Source organism: Poecilia reticulata, linkage group LG2 (assembly GCF_000633615.1).
Source record: "Poecilia reticulata strain Guanapo linkage group LG2, Guppy_female_1.0+MT, whole genome shotgun sequence".
Taxonomy (NCBI): domain Eukaryota; kingdom Metazoa; phylum Chordata; class Actinopteri; order Cyprinodontiformes; family Poeciliidae; genus Poecilia; species Poecilia reticulata.
The window spans coordinates 29,252,311-29,269,428 of NC_024332.1; the positions used below are offsets into that span (position 1 = coordinate 29,252,311).

The 17,118-nt window shown below is 38.4% G+C and overlaps 1 protein-coding gene and 1 long non-coding RNA gene across 8 annotated transcripts in view; one reads left to right on the plus strand and one right to left on the minus strand.

Moving 5' to 3' along the window:
* Positions 1–17,118, plus strand: part of mid1 (midline 1) — a 40,487-nt gene that overhangs the window by 12,279 nt on the left and 11,090 nt on the right. For 3 of the 7 annotated variants that reach the window (XM_008400353.1, XM_008400398.2, XM_008400382.2), the window contains exons 2-3: positions 7,827–8,548; positions 10,525–10,584. In XM_008400353.1, the coding sequence (XP_008398575.1) occupies positions 7,883–8,548; positions 10,525–10,584 (726 nt within the window). In that variant the 5' untranslated portion in view covers positions 7,827–7,882. Of the gene's footprint in view, positions 1–482; positions 662–2,933; positions 3,115–5,294; positions 5,618–7,826; positions 8,549–10,524; positions 10,585–17,118 lie in introns of those variants that run through there. The other 4 variants (XM_008400371.2, XM_008400390.2, XM_008400362.2 and 1 more) reach the window with 4 other exon arrangements.
* Positions 2,212–3,115, minus strand: LOC103459098 (uncharacterized). The gene is made up of 2 exons (XR_532673.1): positions 3,025–3,115; positions 2,212–2,937 (listed from the first exon to the last, which is right to left on the minus strand). It is a non-coding gene; the product is annotated as an uncharacterized LOC103459098 (long non-coding RNA).

The window sequence follows — 17,118 nt, forward strand, 5'->3', positions numbered from 1 at the left end:
TAAGCAACTGAGGAATTGTGAGCAGGCGCCAACAATGTGAGAGAAAGCTTTCAACACTTTTTAAGTCTGCAGTCACAAATCTCAGCGCATTCCTGTGTTTAATCTGAGAAATATGGCTGATAACAGCTAGCATCTGTGTTAAAAGTATATTGTTTGACTTCAGTTATTCTCACTGTGAGCATGGTGCAAATTTTCAACTCCAATGCTTCCAACTAAATTTGATTGAGGTTAAGGATGATGGTAACGGTATCCAACAGTTTAATTTTGTTTCTGGTGTTCAGCTGGAGGCATCTATGCGAGTTCGGAAAACCTCTGCTCCAAGTTACGTCTGATAGCCTCAAGTTATAGTGCGGAGAAGCAAAAGTCCTGCCCCCCTTTCACACTATTGGCTTCTCCAATATCCTGCAGCCCACTGCATCTAGATGGGATGGTTCTCAGTCAGAGTAGATAAAAAGGTGGCAAGTTTTGATCCCCCCGCGGGCTCAGAGGAGAGGGTTAAGAGCTCAGAAACTCACAGAGAGTCTGAGAGGCGAGTCACTACACTTTAAGTTCAGACCGCTGCAGTGGATCAGCTTCGCAGAGACTAAATATCAGCAGTGAGTGACTGTGGAGGTGGCTCTGTACTTTCCCTTGCTTCTTTACGGCTGGAACCATGAGGCAGGTAAGTCARGAGGTCACTCAGAACACAGCCAGTGTGTAATSTTACTGTGCCTTTGTGGGGTTTTTTTGTTTTTTTTTCCTGCTAAAACATGAGTCATAATGTGTTTCCAAAGCTCCAGGCAGGGATCTTTTTAGGTGCAAAAGTTGTCGGGCTATGTTATTTTTCCTAAGGTTTTGAACCAGATTGCATGAGAGGTGTGATGACTAAGCAAGGTCTRAAGGGAATTTCTGGAATTAAACGGCACAAAAATGAGTGGGTTGAGGCTACAGCAGACTTCCTGTGTAAAAACAGTCATTTGCGACAGCTTTGAGACATTTTCAAACACATTCTCGACTGCAGGTTTTCTGGAAATTGAATTAATCAATCTTTGGCACATTTACTTTAGTTTGATGCATTATTTTTGAGTGTGCAGCTTCAAAAGGATGGTCTTTCCCTTTTATTATTGCCATTTTGTCAACAGATCCTTTTTTTTTTTTTATTTATCATTATCAGATGTCACGGTCCACTTCATCGTAGAGGAGGAAAATGCACTTTCTTGTGGTTCCTATTAATTAATAACTGGTTGTTTTAAAAAGAAATGCAAGGCACCTTTCCAAATGAGCACACYGCTTCTGATCACTACTGTGACTAATAGACAACAAGCTGTCACCATGGCAACACGTGGAGATCTTTATAGCTTTTATTGAGTCAATGAAGTGYTTGAAGGGACTGTTAAGAATTGTTTTAGTAGTCTGTTTAGTCTTTATAAACAGTCAATATCTTACCTACAGTGTAACAGATTATTGTACAACTCTCTTAAGTGTTTTTGTTTAGTACAAATCCAGATGAGWTGRTTCTGGAGGCTAAMGGAAGAGCTAGTGTAGGAGGGGCTGAAACCAGAGTAGAATCAAAACAACTCCAGTGTCAAAAACACCACCTTGGCGTTAAACACAAAAGCTATTTTAAAAGAAACTTTAAAACACATTGTCATGTTTGAATTAGGAAGTTATTTACACTGGAGATAARGTTGGTGGTGCACCACCTATAACCTTCCTGTGTAAATCATTTACAGAGAACAGAACAGGTAATKCCTCTCTTGGCAGTGCAAGTGTCTGGTAGAAAATTCAGTGCAAAAAAAATTCWAATGTATTAGCAGTTCATAAAATTAGATACCAACGTTGTTTTCTTTAAAGTTCTCAGCTGGTTTCAAACAGCAAGTACATTGACGTCACACTGTCTCCTACTTTCCAGGTAAATGTATTCCAACAAAGTGCAACTTAGATGAATATTCAAATGTTGACAAAATAGCATCYGGAAAAAAACAATATGACRCTTCTTGAAATTGGAGGCCAAAAATCSATTTTCGTTTTTGCCCGTGTTGGATAAGCYATTACCTCCAGTCCATCATCTTCAGTCTCTGAGAGCTAATCTGGATCATTTTAAAGAAGCAAAACAGTATTTATTGTAAAAATGGGATGATCTCAAAACGGTGAAAAGCTTGGAGCAAATCAGAAATCCTCCCAAGGTTCMGTTTTGAAAACCGGCAAGAAACAAAAGTAGTCTTTTTTTYCCCCATTTTTTAACCAGAATTATCTTTTACAAAGTTTAATCTTATAACGGCTGTGTTATATGTTCAAAAGACATATCCTGACTTTTGAACACATCAGGAAKATATGTTCAAAAGACATATCCAACTAAAGCAAGAACAACTTGCTTTAGTTGGATAAAGTTKTGTTGCTCTAAAGCAAGTTGTTCTTGTTTTAGAGCAAGAAAAACTTGCTTCAGAGGAAGAACAACTAAAGCTTTCGAAGAGATGGACGAGATATTCTTACTTCTGAGAAAAGTTTTACAATTTTCCAAGAAGTAGTTATTTGAAAGTCACCGTCGTTAAASTGGGTATATTTTCTCACATTTTGATCCAATGTTTGTTAATGTATTGCTAAACATGTGACGGTGYGAATACTTTCTTGTATGCAGCTTTGCAAAACAACCACAAGATGTCGCCATTTGCGTGTTTTCTCCACTTGGAAATCGTCAACCCTAAACGACTTCTCCAAACTTAAAAAGTCAAAACTTAAATGAGTACATTGACGTTTTAACTCAACGAGTAACMGAGTAGTTTTAACCGTGTGTGAACTTGGAGGAAGCGGGTTGCAGCTGCATGCTTGGAAAGTCGCATTCCTTGAAGTTCCTGTGGTCGTGGAAAGGATAGGGTGTTTTCCCGCTGATGGCACCTGCCAAGCCTCGCAGAGGAAATGAGAAGTTGCTGCCGACCAGTCTGACCTGCGTTGCTCAGACTGTAAGACAGGAAACCAAATGAACTTGTTAGCACAACCAGACTCGTGAAATGCCAGAAACGATACATTTAGAGCCACGGTTTTCACCTGAAGCTTATTATTAGCCCGGAACACCGTTATTCTTCTCCGTGCCAACATGTACAGATGAGGTTAAACTCCAGTCGCAGAGATGCTAAGGTTAGTAATTAGGTTGCGCTCTTTTATCATTTAAACTACAGCCTGTGTCTCGGCCGTACAGGCTCCATTAACGATGATCTGGGTAATGTGTGCAGCTGCAGATCAGGTAGATTAGTCAGTCTAATCAGCTGGCTGGTGCCACCGCAGCTGTAAATCACATTAGGCCTGAGTGGGCCGCTGCTGAGCTGAGCAGAACTGAGCAGAGCCGGCTGCTTCTGCTGCTCCTCCAGCCCTGGCCCCCTTCATTGGTCACAGCCATGCTACCAGGACAGGATTACAGATAAATATGTTAGGTGTCAGCCCGGGGAAGAAGACAGAGAGCAATAACAATCTTTCAGAGTCTGAATGGCCTACATGGATCAGGACTATCATTAAGGGTGATAAAAGACCATAACCAAGAGGATTAAGGAGCGTTTGAGCAGGAAATTGCCCTCATATCAAAGACATTTTAATTGTTTCATCTATAAAGGACCCATTACTTCCTAATCAAAATGTAACTCCACATGTCATTTCGGTACCTTGGCACATTGTCTGGGGCTGAATTCCAATGTTTTAGACCAACCTTTCCTTAACACTGCCTGAAAAAAGTCTGTTTTTTTTTTTCCCCCAGTGAACTTTTCCATATTAAAATAACAATTTCTAGATCAACCTTTCGGACAATGATCCTATAGGCATACCGCTTCAGCGACATGATCTTCCATCAACTATGACCAGCTTTTCTGTCCCCGAAAAAAAGCTCCYACACCCGGATGTTGCCAACACCATGTTTTACAGTGGAGTATGTTCACATAGATGCAGAGTGTTATCCATTAAACACACATAATTTAGTTCTAAACCCTTTCACTGTAGTTCTTAAAACCCCTTAACTGTCAGGTGAACATGGGTATCCTCGTGGACCCTTTGACTTCCTTGTAAGCGGTTTGGGAGTGACAACTGTGAATAGAACACATTTTACAACATGTTTAATGTGTCCCTTATGTGTGWGCCATGCAGACTGCAAATTGGACTTAAGGATCTCTCTCAATAATGCTTTTCTTTATGCCACTGGCAGGTGTGCAGTGGTGCCATGATATCAAAGCTTGTGACATAGTTTTAATCTTCACCCCGATACCACCCCTGAGCTGTCAGACATGTTCCTTTGTCTTCATGATGCTTTTCTATATAAATGAGCTCTAACAAACTCGTAAGTGATTCACAGAACAGCTGGCTTTATTTGAGATTAAATTGCACACAGATAGTTTAAATATTAAGTGAATATGTGTTGGTATGTCAATCAAATTCCCACTTTTTTAATGGAAAATTGATTAGTATGTGCTTTAAAGTTAGAATGTGAGCAAAGGTTATTATGTTCACATTGTCGTTCATCATTTTACTGAACAAATGGGGTAAGTTCCTTTTTCTGCTCCAGGGCGAGTGAATGTATTTCCCGCTGGAGGCTGCACAGAAAGCACCCAGGGAATCCCAGTCACATTCCCTTCATGTCTCTCTCTCCCTAGAAGTTAGCACCTACAGGTGTGTCTGGACTTGAGCGAGAGCTTTTTTAATATTTACAGCTTCTTGTCTGTCTCTGAGAGCGGCGAGCCTCCTGGGGGACCCCTCTGAGTGACAGGAGGACCAAAACGAAACCCAGCAGGGGTGTGTTCGGAAATAGTCGCACATGGTAAGCAGATGGCTGCTCACTGACTCGCCACAWCAGCGCCAGCTGTGACAGATGTGGATGTTGCCGATGATGTTAAGTCATGTCTGGCTTCATTTTCTAGTCTTATTGAACATTCTCCTTTGAGACCGCGCAGATATTTCGCAAGCTGTACGATAATGCCGGAGTTTGAATTACTCCGGAGAGGATCTGCCTCCAACAGGACTTATTATTTGGTTCTCATCACTTGTTCACTGGCTGCAAAAAGAGTCATGACCCTGCTGTATAGCCTGGCCAACTCTCATCACAGCTTGTGTTGTCAACTTTTACCCTTGAGTCCCTGATGGAAGTGCCAGGAAAAAGTTTGAGCCCACAGCATTGTGCTGTATGAAACAGTGGGAACAGTTGCACAAAGAAAGCTGAAACTGATCCCGATGCTTTGAATTTCTGAATGGGCAGGGCTGCGAGGACACTGACCTGCCTGTGAGGACGAGGKTTCTGCAACAATCCCRTCCCCTCCGTTTGTTTTCGACGTTTTACTCCCTCTCTCCCCACACTCACTGCTGTCCGCTCTCCTCCTCTTCTCCCAAGCTCTGGCCGGAGCTCCCGCTGTAGGTGGAGCTGGCTTTCCTGGAATTGTCGGGCAACTTTTCCTGTTGTGCTTGCTACCTCTTGCTCAATCTTTCGCCTAATGACAGCTCTGCAGCAGGATTACTGGGGTCTGGAAAACTTGTGCCATCTGGATGCGTGCTTCACRCCGGAGTCCATGTTTATTGCATTTGTTAGAAACAGATTTTCATGATTCAGGTCAGAGGTTTCCCTGAAGCAAAAATGTCTCGGCAGTGCAAAGTGGGGCGAAATCCATCGGTGGGTAAAGTAAACTTTGTATGAATGGGAGCGCTTTTAGGAATGCAGAAAATACTTGGGGCTGTTTGGAGTGGCTCTTTGCCACAGTGTTATTTTACAAGCTTTTGTRTAAGTCCAGGATGTCTTATGATATAGCTGGTGATGACATCAGAATAGCCACCTCTTCCTACTGCGCTTATTTAAAACTGCTCTTTATTTGCCTTGTTTTTATCACAGACTGCATGCTCCAATAGGCRAACCTGTTTGACAAGACCTGCAAAACCTAATGTAGTCTGCGATGTTTTTGTGTYTTTTGCGGTTTTTAATTTTTTTATTGCTCTGAAGTTTTATTACTCAAAAATGTTACCTTTGATTAATAAAATGGTAAAAAAATATATATATTTAAAAAGTAATATTAGAAAAACAAGGATTTCCACTGAAATTAAATTAGAAAGTCTGAGACATATAGCATATCTCCTGAGACAGTGTTATAAAGTACACTTAAAATTTGTTAGGAAAGCTTTTCTGTTTAAGATTTTTTATTTTTTTTGTCAACAATGGTGGGGGAGAGATCAGGTTTAATCCAGAAAAGGAATTTTTTGGCAGTTGAATTGGCAGGTTTGTGTGTAAAGAATAAAGTAACAAGCTAACAAAGGCCAACAGATGCTTCCCAGTCACAGGAGACATGCTCAAGAATTGCTTCTTGTGTTGTAGCCACAGTAAGACAAGCAAAAGTCTGGAGATCCGAGGACAACGGAAAACACAAACTTGCTCTGAGATAATTGTGGCGTCCTGCATGATTTTCAAGGGGCCGTTTGTGGCCCGACTGTCCTTGATAATGAGCTTTTGCCCTCTTCACGCTTAATGAGTGGAGGTAAAGTTCGCACAGGGAGACTCTGTGAAGTCCGGTGCGTCCGCTTGCAGCTGGGGGTGTCTGAGTGACCAGGGAACAAAGGCTTAGTGTCTGTGACGGTGTGGAGCCCCAGCCTTCAGCAAGCAGGCCAATAGACTTCTGCTTGGCTGAGCTGTCAGTCCTCGCTGCTCTGTTCCCCAGTGGACGACAGTGCAGAGGGGAACTCATGCAGGCTCCCCTGGAGCCAAATTAAAATGAGCTGCAGCTACATTCTTCAAGTTCAGCAAATCAGATCTGCACCAAATAGGCAAAGGGTTATTTATTAGTAGCAGACACCTGCTTATCCTAACTGTCCCACAAATATTTACACAATGCATGTACTTGAGTTCATCTTGCAAAGAAAAGCCAAATAAAACTCAAGATGGGACTGACTTAATAAATTCTGATTATTCTAAGTAACACATAGTTGTGCAAAAGTCTTGTTTAATTCAGGCTTTGTTTGTATTTTTTCTAGAGAAGCACCATTCACACTACTTGCTGATACTAATTTTAGCAAATTTTCAAGTCCTTTTTCAGAGGACTTATGATGTCATGGCTCCAATCATTCACAGAACATTCACTTTTTTGTTTTCTACCAGTCCTTTTGTAAGCAGTCATTAATTAAATATATTAACAGTAGAGACAACTGTATGGTGTTTGTGAGGGAGATTATGTCACCATAAACTACTATTTTACTCTACTTAATAACAGATAAAGTATAAGGGAGACATTTTAAAGACATTTTAAATTGGCTTTGGCATATTACCAATTCTAGTGAGACTAACAAACATTGCTACTGAAACAGTAGAAACACTGTATTTTCTCTTGCGTAAATAAGCAGCCCTTCTGCAACACTTTCCAAAAGACTGCCAACATTACAATGTCAATCACTTTCCATAGTAGACTGCGGTTAAAAACTGTATCTGTTCAAACTTCCTGCTATTTGCTGCAAATGTTGATCTCTCTTGAACTGCAGACATGTCTTTACATGTTTCAGAAACTACAGTTTTCTTTTTAGTTTGGCTTTTACCTCTCTATGCTGCCACTGACATGTTTTAATCACCTTACTGATTCTGAAAATAACCCATATCCAAGTGATCTTCCCTGACTACCAGCTTCCACATAAGAGTATTAATGCTTGTGAAATCTAGGAGCTCTTGTGATAAAGCTCTCTTATTTAGAATTTTTTACCAAATCTGATCTCTATGCCTCTCTACTCATTAAATATGGACAGTTGGATTGAATCATTCCAACATCTATTTAATTAGTTTTTAACTCTCTCCCCCCCAACTTTCTATAACTGAGTAACTGAGCTTTTTTCCTTTGTGTCATTCATAGATAGCTGATCGGCTTCCCTGGATTTCGCTCACAATCCCTCTTTGTTGTGCCTGAAAATGGAAACACTAGAGTCTGAGCTGACCTGCCCAATCTGTCTGGAGCTTTTTGAGGACCCACTGCTGCTGCCCTGTGCTCACAGTCTTTGTTTCAACTGTGCCCATCGTATCTTGGTCTCCCATTGCACCCCCAGCGAGCCTATCCAGTCTATCAGCGCCTTCCAGTGTCCAACTTGTCGCTATGTCATTACTCTCAACCAGAGAGGCCTAGAGGGACTCAAACGCAACGTGACCCTACAGAACATCATCGACCGCTACCAGAAAGCCTCTCTGAGTGGACCCAACTCCCCAAGCGAGACTCGTCGTGAGCGGGTGATCCCAGAAGGCAAAGCCATGACGTCTCCTACGGATCGAGTGCAGTGTCAGTTCTGCGAGCAGGATCCCCCGCAGGATGCAGTGAAGACCTGCGTTACCTGCGAGGTGTCGTACTGCGAGGAATGCCTCAAGGCCACCCACCCAAACAAGAAACCCTTCACGGGCCACCGGCTGATTGAACCCTTGCAGGACTCCCATCTCCGGGGGCTCATGTGTCTGGAGCATGAGGACGAGAAAGTCAACATGTACTGTGTAACAGACGAACAGTTGATCTGCGCCTTGTGCAAGCTTGTCGGCCGACATCGAGACCACCAAGTGGCGGCCCTCAGCGACCGATATGACAAACTCAAGGTAAGAAATAGAATTATTATTGGAACGATTGAGAATTTAAAATGCAAGCATTCCATACTTTTTTTCCCCTGCAGATCTCACTTCACCTCTTGAAGTACTTTATTATTCCAGTTGCACAATATGATTGTAAATTATTAAAATTTGCCTCAACCAAGAAGCAAATGCATGATGTTAGTGGTATGCACTGTCACATAAATAAAAGTTTATCAGCAGTTTTCTTAAAAAAAAAAAGAAAAAAGAAGAACACTGTACTTTGCACTTTATCTTTCTTAGAAGCATTTATGAATGATCTGCAGCTTGGCAATGCATGCAGAAGTAACGAGTAATTACATCTCAATCTCTTTCAAGTTTACTTTATAATGTTTAGGAAGTTAATCTGAGTTAACGTTGACTAAAATAGTGTCTTCCCTAAGATGCGATCGACTTCTTTTCTCAGTATCACAAAATTCTGGGTCGTGATTTAAAAAAACTAACTAAACAAAAGACAGACGTATTTTCCTGGAATGAGAAATGAGTTCTGGATTTCTTGGTAATGAGTTGTGAAGCCAGTGTTCGTTTTCCGACAGGTCCACAGTGGGGGATTTTTTACAAACATTATAGGCTTTATAGGACTAACTGTGCTGTAGTATGTCATGCAAGAAAACCACCTTTTACTCTGCCTTTAATTCCAGAATGCAATAGCACTTGGACCAGGCACTCACATCCTTACCCTAAGGGGAACTACTCACTTTCAACAGCAGGGCAGGCATTAATAAGACATGATGTTAACTGGAGCGTGAAAAAGGTGTCTCTGCTTTCAGTTCATTGTAAATTTAAATGAGCAGTTCACACAAAAATTGCACTGTTATTAGTGATTTATTTTAGCTTGTGGAGTTATATGGGTTTATTTTATGATCTCATTTAAAGCGGCCTTTAGTAAAGGAAAACAAAAATGTAATCAACGGTTTCAGTATGGAAGCCAGCAGATGACACACCTTAAAAGGTTTATTTTGTGATTTTAATTCTTTTTCCCTTTACCTCAGGATTATCAGTAAAAGATTGCATTTTCTCAGTTTAATAAAGCCTTATTAATATAAGTTTCATTATAATTTAGAAAATTAACCTTTAAAATCCGTATTTCATGACATACAAAAAATATTTTCTCATGCCTAGCTATAAATTAAGTATTACCAAAGCCTGGATGGTTGTGCTAGCTTCTTATTCAACCTTAACATGTCAGCTGAAGGAACATTCATGCAGGATTAACTTATTACTTTTAAAAATAATCTAAAATGCCATAAAGAGTCATGGTGACAACAGGTTTGTGTTGAAAAGCCTGGACACCAAAGAATAGATTCAGGATGAACCTCCATGATGGTACACCAACATTGTCGCTCCAATATTAGTGGCATCGTCCACAGTAAAATACTAAATACTATAGCTCAGTTGTTTGCATAGAGGATAATCAAAGTCAATCCATTTTGCCAAATATCAACAGCATAGTAATAAAAAAAAAAATCTGTTTTTCTCAGCATAAAATGTGATTATTGAGAAAATGCCATAAACTAGCCTGGCTACCTTTCAGTAACAGAATGATAAACTTAATTAATAGCAGCTGTCATACCCATTCTTGGCTCCGTGATTTGGGAAGTTTTCAGATCATCACGTGATCTATAGTCAAAGTTTTTATGAAGGAAACTATTCTTTTCTGAAAAAGAAAAAAAACAAACAGCCCTTTTTCTTCTTAAAATGAACGGCTGCATGAAAACAATGTCCACTTTCTTCACCGACACTCACAATGTTCATGCATGAGTCACAAACAGATGTTTTTATTTATCATAAAATCAATCCATACTGCATTTGTCCCGGTTGCTACGCTTGCCAGTCACAGCAGAATTTGGATGCAAGTGGTCTGTTGGGATGTTTTTGTTTTTCTTTTAGCTCAGAGGATTGGTGTTAACTTCTCTCCTTTGTCTGATCATGCTGTCATCATGCAGAAGTCTCCTGGCCGCCTTCTCTGTGCGGGGAATGATCAATCATACCAGGAGGCGGACCAGGTGATCAGCGTCATTTCTTTAATCAAACAATCAGGACGGATTTGTTTTATTGATCTTCCTTGAATCTGAACGTGATCTTCCTGAGGGATGAAAAGTATCTGTGAAGATTAAGTGATGTATTCCCTGAAACAGCTAACACGGGTCTAAGGCATTGACTAATGAGACATGCTAATGTGACCTTGGCAGCTGTTAATGTATGAGGTATAGTACTCAGTTTTATGAGCCTGTTGTGTTTTCATTATTGCATCCAGTAACTAATGTGAGCACTAATGTGGCTTAATAACATCGTCTCAATGATTAATGACGTTACGGATAAAGAGGAAGATAAAGGCTTTCCATTTAATCTTCTCGCAGACTTAAGTATTTACTTGCTGGGTGTAATTTTTGATGTTATTCTTTTTATTTATCCCTGCGTCCTATGGACTTCACATTACATGCAGCCACTTCCGCTGTTTGAGGTCGGAAGTGAAGGAGGAAATGGCAATTCCTACCGCTGTGGAAAATAGGCTTTTCGTATAGCATGCAGCCCAGGACCCAGGTGGCTCTCAGCTGAGCTTGTGAATAGCTCAGCTGATAGAGTTTTTCTCCTGATCAAAGTGCTTCAAAATGTCTCAGAATCTCCCACATAAAGAAAATTGTGTGGCACTGCACAGACACGTGTGCTGCTGAGTTATTTGGATCATTATGTGCTGAGATCAAATCCATAATTGCAACATTTTTGTGTCAATATTTCACTTCGAATGATCAAAGAGAGCGACTGCTGCATTAAGGAATACGAGTTTTCCAGTCAATCCCAATGCTTATATGTAAACAGGCAAAAGACTGAAACTTTGAAGTGAAATTAAATCGACTCAGTTTAAACCATGGGAAGATGCTAATCTAAAACCGTGCAAACAATAGGGGATAATGTTAAGACTTTAAAAGATGTTATTGGTGACAATGGGACAGTGCTGCACTTATTCACAGAAAATTCCATTTTTAATTTATGTGGTTGTGCAATGATTGCAGTAAACAGAAGCCATTGTGTCCTTCTATATAACTGTATGCGAATTCAAACTGTTTATGTTGTAAAGTACTTTGAAATGACATTTGCTGTGAATTGGGGCCTCATAAATAAACCATGTTGAGTTGAATTATATAGTGCATTGTAGAAATGACTTTCACTCAAATTTTGTTCTCATTTTCCAAATAGTAAAATTATACTTTCAAATATTGAACTTTTATTGACAGGAATACCAGTCTGAGTTAACATATTTTAAAAGGTAGGGCAGTAAATATCCTTATGTATTGTGTAATAAGGGCGTCGATTATCATATTGAAAAAAACTATTTTATGGACTCGTAAAAATATTTACACAATGTGACGTCGACTACTACAGGAAATTAAATGTAAAGCTCTGGAAACCATTTCTTCCTTAAAACATTATCTCTGCATATACTTCAGCTTCTCTTGAATTTCAATTCAAACACACATTATTCTGCCTAATGATTAGCAATTAGCTGCACCCAAAAGTATTGAGGAAGACCAGTAGAGAGCATTCTGAGACGCATGAAAGCCATGATTACAAATCAGGGTTATTTCCACCTAATGCTGATCTTGATTTTCTTGTTTCTGTCACAGCTGTATGTTAAAAACAGTTTATTTTATGTATTTAATGTAAAAGTTATGCAAAATATTTTTCTTATTAGGTCACAGTCTACCTTTGTTTCCACTTCTACCCTTGCTCAGAAATCATTGGCATTCCACATGCAGGACACAGCAGACCACAGCCAGCTCTAAAATATGGAGGGAATTCAGCTGGAAAACTTTTTTCTTATCGTGCCTCAAAATAAATTCAAACATTTGGGCACACAGCAACAGGGCTGACGGCAATGGGGCGCCAGTCACGGTCAGGTTTTTTAGCTATGTGCAACGCTCCACATATTTTTGGATGACATTATTTAAAATCTGGTATGAGATATTTTGAAATAGGACTTGTCCCAAGAATAGTTCTTCAGGGATTGGAGTCTGATTTTATTCGTCGAAGAAGAGGTCACAATATCTTTAGCTGAAAAGCAAAACCACTAAAGACAGACCTCTGGAAGGATACAATGGTTAAAGGTTTCTCTATTGAAAAACAATCTTTTCCTGTAAGGGACAATTTAGGAACCCACTGGACAGTCAACAAACTAAAAAAAAAAAATAAAACTAAGACAGTTCAAAATTAGCTTCAGAAATGATTTAAGGTATAGAGAAAAAGACTAAGATTAATTAAATTAATTATTCAAAATATTGCTACATTAAATGCTGAACTGCCAATATTATTATAATTACAAATATACTCAATAAATCAGCTGATATGAAAATGACTGCCGATGACAGAAAGTGTAGTACTAATCTATAAAATACAACCCTTGATAATGAACCATTACAAACGAGACAAGTTCACCTTCAATCTACCCCGAAATGGAAGCACTTTTGGGAACTGTAGTATGTGGCATTGCAGAGTGTTGTGGTTTGTTGCCTTTGTGTCCTGGCGCCTGTGGAGTGTCTATGTTGAACCAGAATGTGGGATTTCGGATGAACTGTCTGTGTCCTTCTTTGCTTTTAGGTACCTCTGTCTGACTATCTATCCGTTGTCTGTAGCCGCTTTGTCTGATTCAGGGTCACGTGGAGGCTGGAGTTTATTTCGGCATTTAAAGTACTAGAGTTTGGGAACATGCTGGTTATGTTTCCAGTCAAATGTACCACAGGGTTGAACGACAGCGATAATCCACCTTAGCTTCAATGTAATAATATTCCTAAAAACTTGGGCTGTGGTAGGTTACCAACGTATCTTTGGAGACCCCAAACAAACAACTTGCAGAGAACGGGGGGCCAACTCCGGAGCTTTGTCCTCATGATTTCACAGAATCTTAGATGGGGCATTTTAATGGTTTTATGGATGGAGACTGGAAGATCCACAATAATATTCTCAACTCCACTGGTTAAACTACACAAATCAAATAACTGATGGGTTTACTGCTTCACAAGTTCATAATGCAGAGCTTTAGATGCTTTTTCTGATTAGGGATTGGAGTGAAATACAAATCCATGCATATTTAGTAAAAAAGAAGCAAAGGTTTATCAATAAAGCTTATGTGGTTTTAGAATAATTGCAGTAAATAAAAAAATATCATGATAAGAAGGATTATTTAGAGGATTTTATTTTATCTTCATTTTCCAAACATTAAAATAATAAGTGAGAAAACCAAGTTTATGTATAAGAAGAGTAATTCGATTTAAACTGAGGTATAAAAAATAAAAACAAACTGACCAATATATTTGATATGCTGTACACAATATATATGTGTACAGCATATCAAAACTACTCAGCGGATATTTAAGTAAATTCATGACTTGTCCAGTCTCATAAAAAATATCTCATTGTGAAATAAATAAAAACAATTATATAGAAAAATACAATTTAAAGCACAATATATAGTGTTTACTTACAAATGTACAAAATACATTTTCTTCAGGTTTTAGATTTTCCCACTATGGCATTCAGATGTGTGATAAGGGATCAATATAATCTTTCAGACTGCAAAAAAATTGGAATAGATATTTTTAATTTAAAGATGCAACATTTTTAACATAGTAAAACTGTGAAAATAGAAACAAAAATACATTAACTGTGTAATAATTTTGTTAATATGCTAATAGTCAGAAGAAAAAGGAGAACAGTAATAATACAATTATTGATGTATACAGTAATTCTTTTATAAAAAATATCAATGTAACATTTTTTAAGTCTAAAATAATTTGATACACTGATACGGCAATGAAAGACTGAAATAAATGAAATACTGTGAAATGCAGAACAGTAATCTCGATATGCAGTTGACTAACAAGACTTTAAAAAACAAAATAGAAACCTAAATATGTAAGTCATTGAGTTAAATAGATTATAATTAAAAGCACTTTTTAAAAATCAAGGAGAAATATTATAAAATAAAGTCAACATGATAAAACTACTGGTGAGCTTCAGCATTTAGGCTTCTAGTTTAGTCCTAAATAAATTTGTATCCTGTAAGAAATACAAACAGAACTTGTGGAGTTTGGTGTCTAGTATTGGGATGTTAAGGTTTGCATTGTCTCTAAAGGTTGTGGTTCATTCATGTGTTTTTATCACAAATAATGAGGCGTACCCCACAGATATCCGAGCAGAACTTGAACATTTTGGGGCTTCGTCTGTGACCTCTTTGCAAGATCCCATCCATTTTCTGTCTCTGTTATGCTCTAATTAGGGCCTGGATTGTATTCAGTAAACGTTTGAGAAGTTGGGTACACCCTCGAAAGGTTCCCAACTAGTTTGTGACAAAGTCAGACACAGAATCAACAACTGTCTATTTTCTCTTAACTTGAATTTTAATAAAATATCATGGATGCTTGTGGACTGTGGTAGGAAGCCGGAGTACTTGGAGAAAACCACATATGCAAAATGTGACCCAATGGAGATCAGTTCTCAGCATTTTTGCAATATTTGTTAAGATTTGCCAATGCACTCGTGGTTTCACACTTTCCATCGCATTGTTACAGTTTGGACCAAATTCATTTAATCCCCCCTGCAGATTTAGCAATATTTACATTTTTTACCAACATTTTTCTGCTCTATAAAAGCATTGTTAATGTTTTGGATAAGAATATGTGGAAGGAAGCTAAAAATGAGGTTGATAGCAAGGAGGTTTTCCAATGTCAAGGATGTCAAAATATTTAAACTATACGAGTATTAATACATGAAATCATTCTCATACCCATTAGTCATTGAAAGCAATGCAATGTAGTTATAAACTTTAGAAGTTTAATGGAAACTTTAGATTCAAAACGGTTTTCTGTTTTTAGTCCTTTCACACAAACCTGATATTTCATAAATATATAAAAATCTGGTCTTAATTAAGTTGTGCTTCTTCAAATAAAATGCTAATGACAGCTAAGACTGTCCAAATTAAAAATAATTAGAAAATGAATGACTAAATAAATTAACATGCAAAAAATCCCCAAAACAAATAAAGCAAATAAAAATGTAGATAAATGAAATGATCTACTGCTACTACTGCAGGAAAATATTAAGCATCAGTATAAAAAAGACACAAAAGACACAAAATAACAGCAGTAAAAAAATGGAGACCGTGATTTCTGGCATTGGGATTTTGGCTTTTATTTTTTATTTTTCCCCACTGGACGTGTTGTGCTGCATTGCATCAGGTTTCTTGTTGTGTCTCCAGTGCTTTGTTTGATCAGAACTTGGAAGTTTTGGATCTGTTACATACTTCATCTGGGTCTACGGTCTTCTGTCCAACCAATGTCTGCATCTGCTTTGCCCTACATGCATTTCTGACAGAACCTGTAATGCTCACAGGAAGAATATGTAGCCAATTTACTAAATTCCTAATGTTGACACAGGATAAAACTCCTGATCCTGACAGTGACCCGCTTGGACTCTAAAAGGAAGGAAGAGCGTCTGGCCAAAGCAAAGGTGTGGAACCAGAAGCATTCCAGTAGAAAAGGAAGCTGCTATTCTTTCCTCTCGAGTTTAAATGATTTTAGGAAAGAGTTCTCAGTTCGGAGAAAGTTATTCACACTCGCCAGGAAGATTGATGTTATCAAAGGAGTTATATTTTAGGCACATTCAGAGAAGCAGCAGATGAAAATGTTTCCAGAAATGAACTCACTTTATGACTGATGCTGTCTGCTGTCTTGTATTTTCCCATTTCCTCTTTATAACTTTATTTGCGTCTCACTTGGGATAATCAAACACTTCCTAAAAGCACACACATGTGCCTGTATTTTAGGCCACTTTGATCAGCACGCTGTGCTCCACGCTCTACGTTTTGAAGCTATGAATTCACCTCGCCTGTACCAGCAACACAGCCTCCGAAATGGCTTTCATCACACTCTTTTCAGTATAAATAAATCATATTTGTAAGAGCAGTAATATAAAGCCTCTGCTATTTTGGTATACGGTGACGCACATACCTTATGAAATCACAATGTGAAACACCTAACATGAAAGTGGTCTCCAAACCATTTGCTTCAGGCTTTGAACCTTCGGAGCTTTATTTTACCTGCTTACTCTGATCATTGACTGTTTGGAGTTTTCAACAAAAAGAAGATAACATTATTATGGTTTTGCTATCTCCGTCATGCAGATTTGATGTTGGAGACGAGTTAAAGATGAATATTTTTAAATAAATTAGGCTGTAGAATTTGAATTTATCTAAGTTTAAAATTAGATTTAAAATTAGGCAGACTATTTTATCGTTACTAAACAACCAAAATTGGACTTATTAATTCACACTTATATATGTTCTCCATGCTCTTTCATTAAAATTATTCTTTTTTAACTTGCATGGGAGAATGTACATTTCCTCTCTTGAGTTTCAAATACAAACATATTGTTTGCACATTTTTACAGCAACACTGCATTCATTTGGACGGATAGGTCACTCCCTCTGACTCTCTAAACAAATATAGCATTAAAAAGATTCATGATAGCTGCTTCATGTATATATA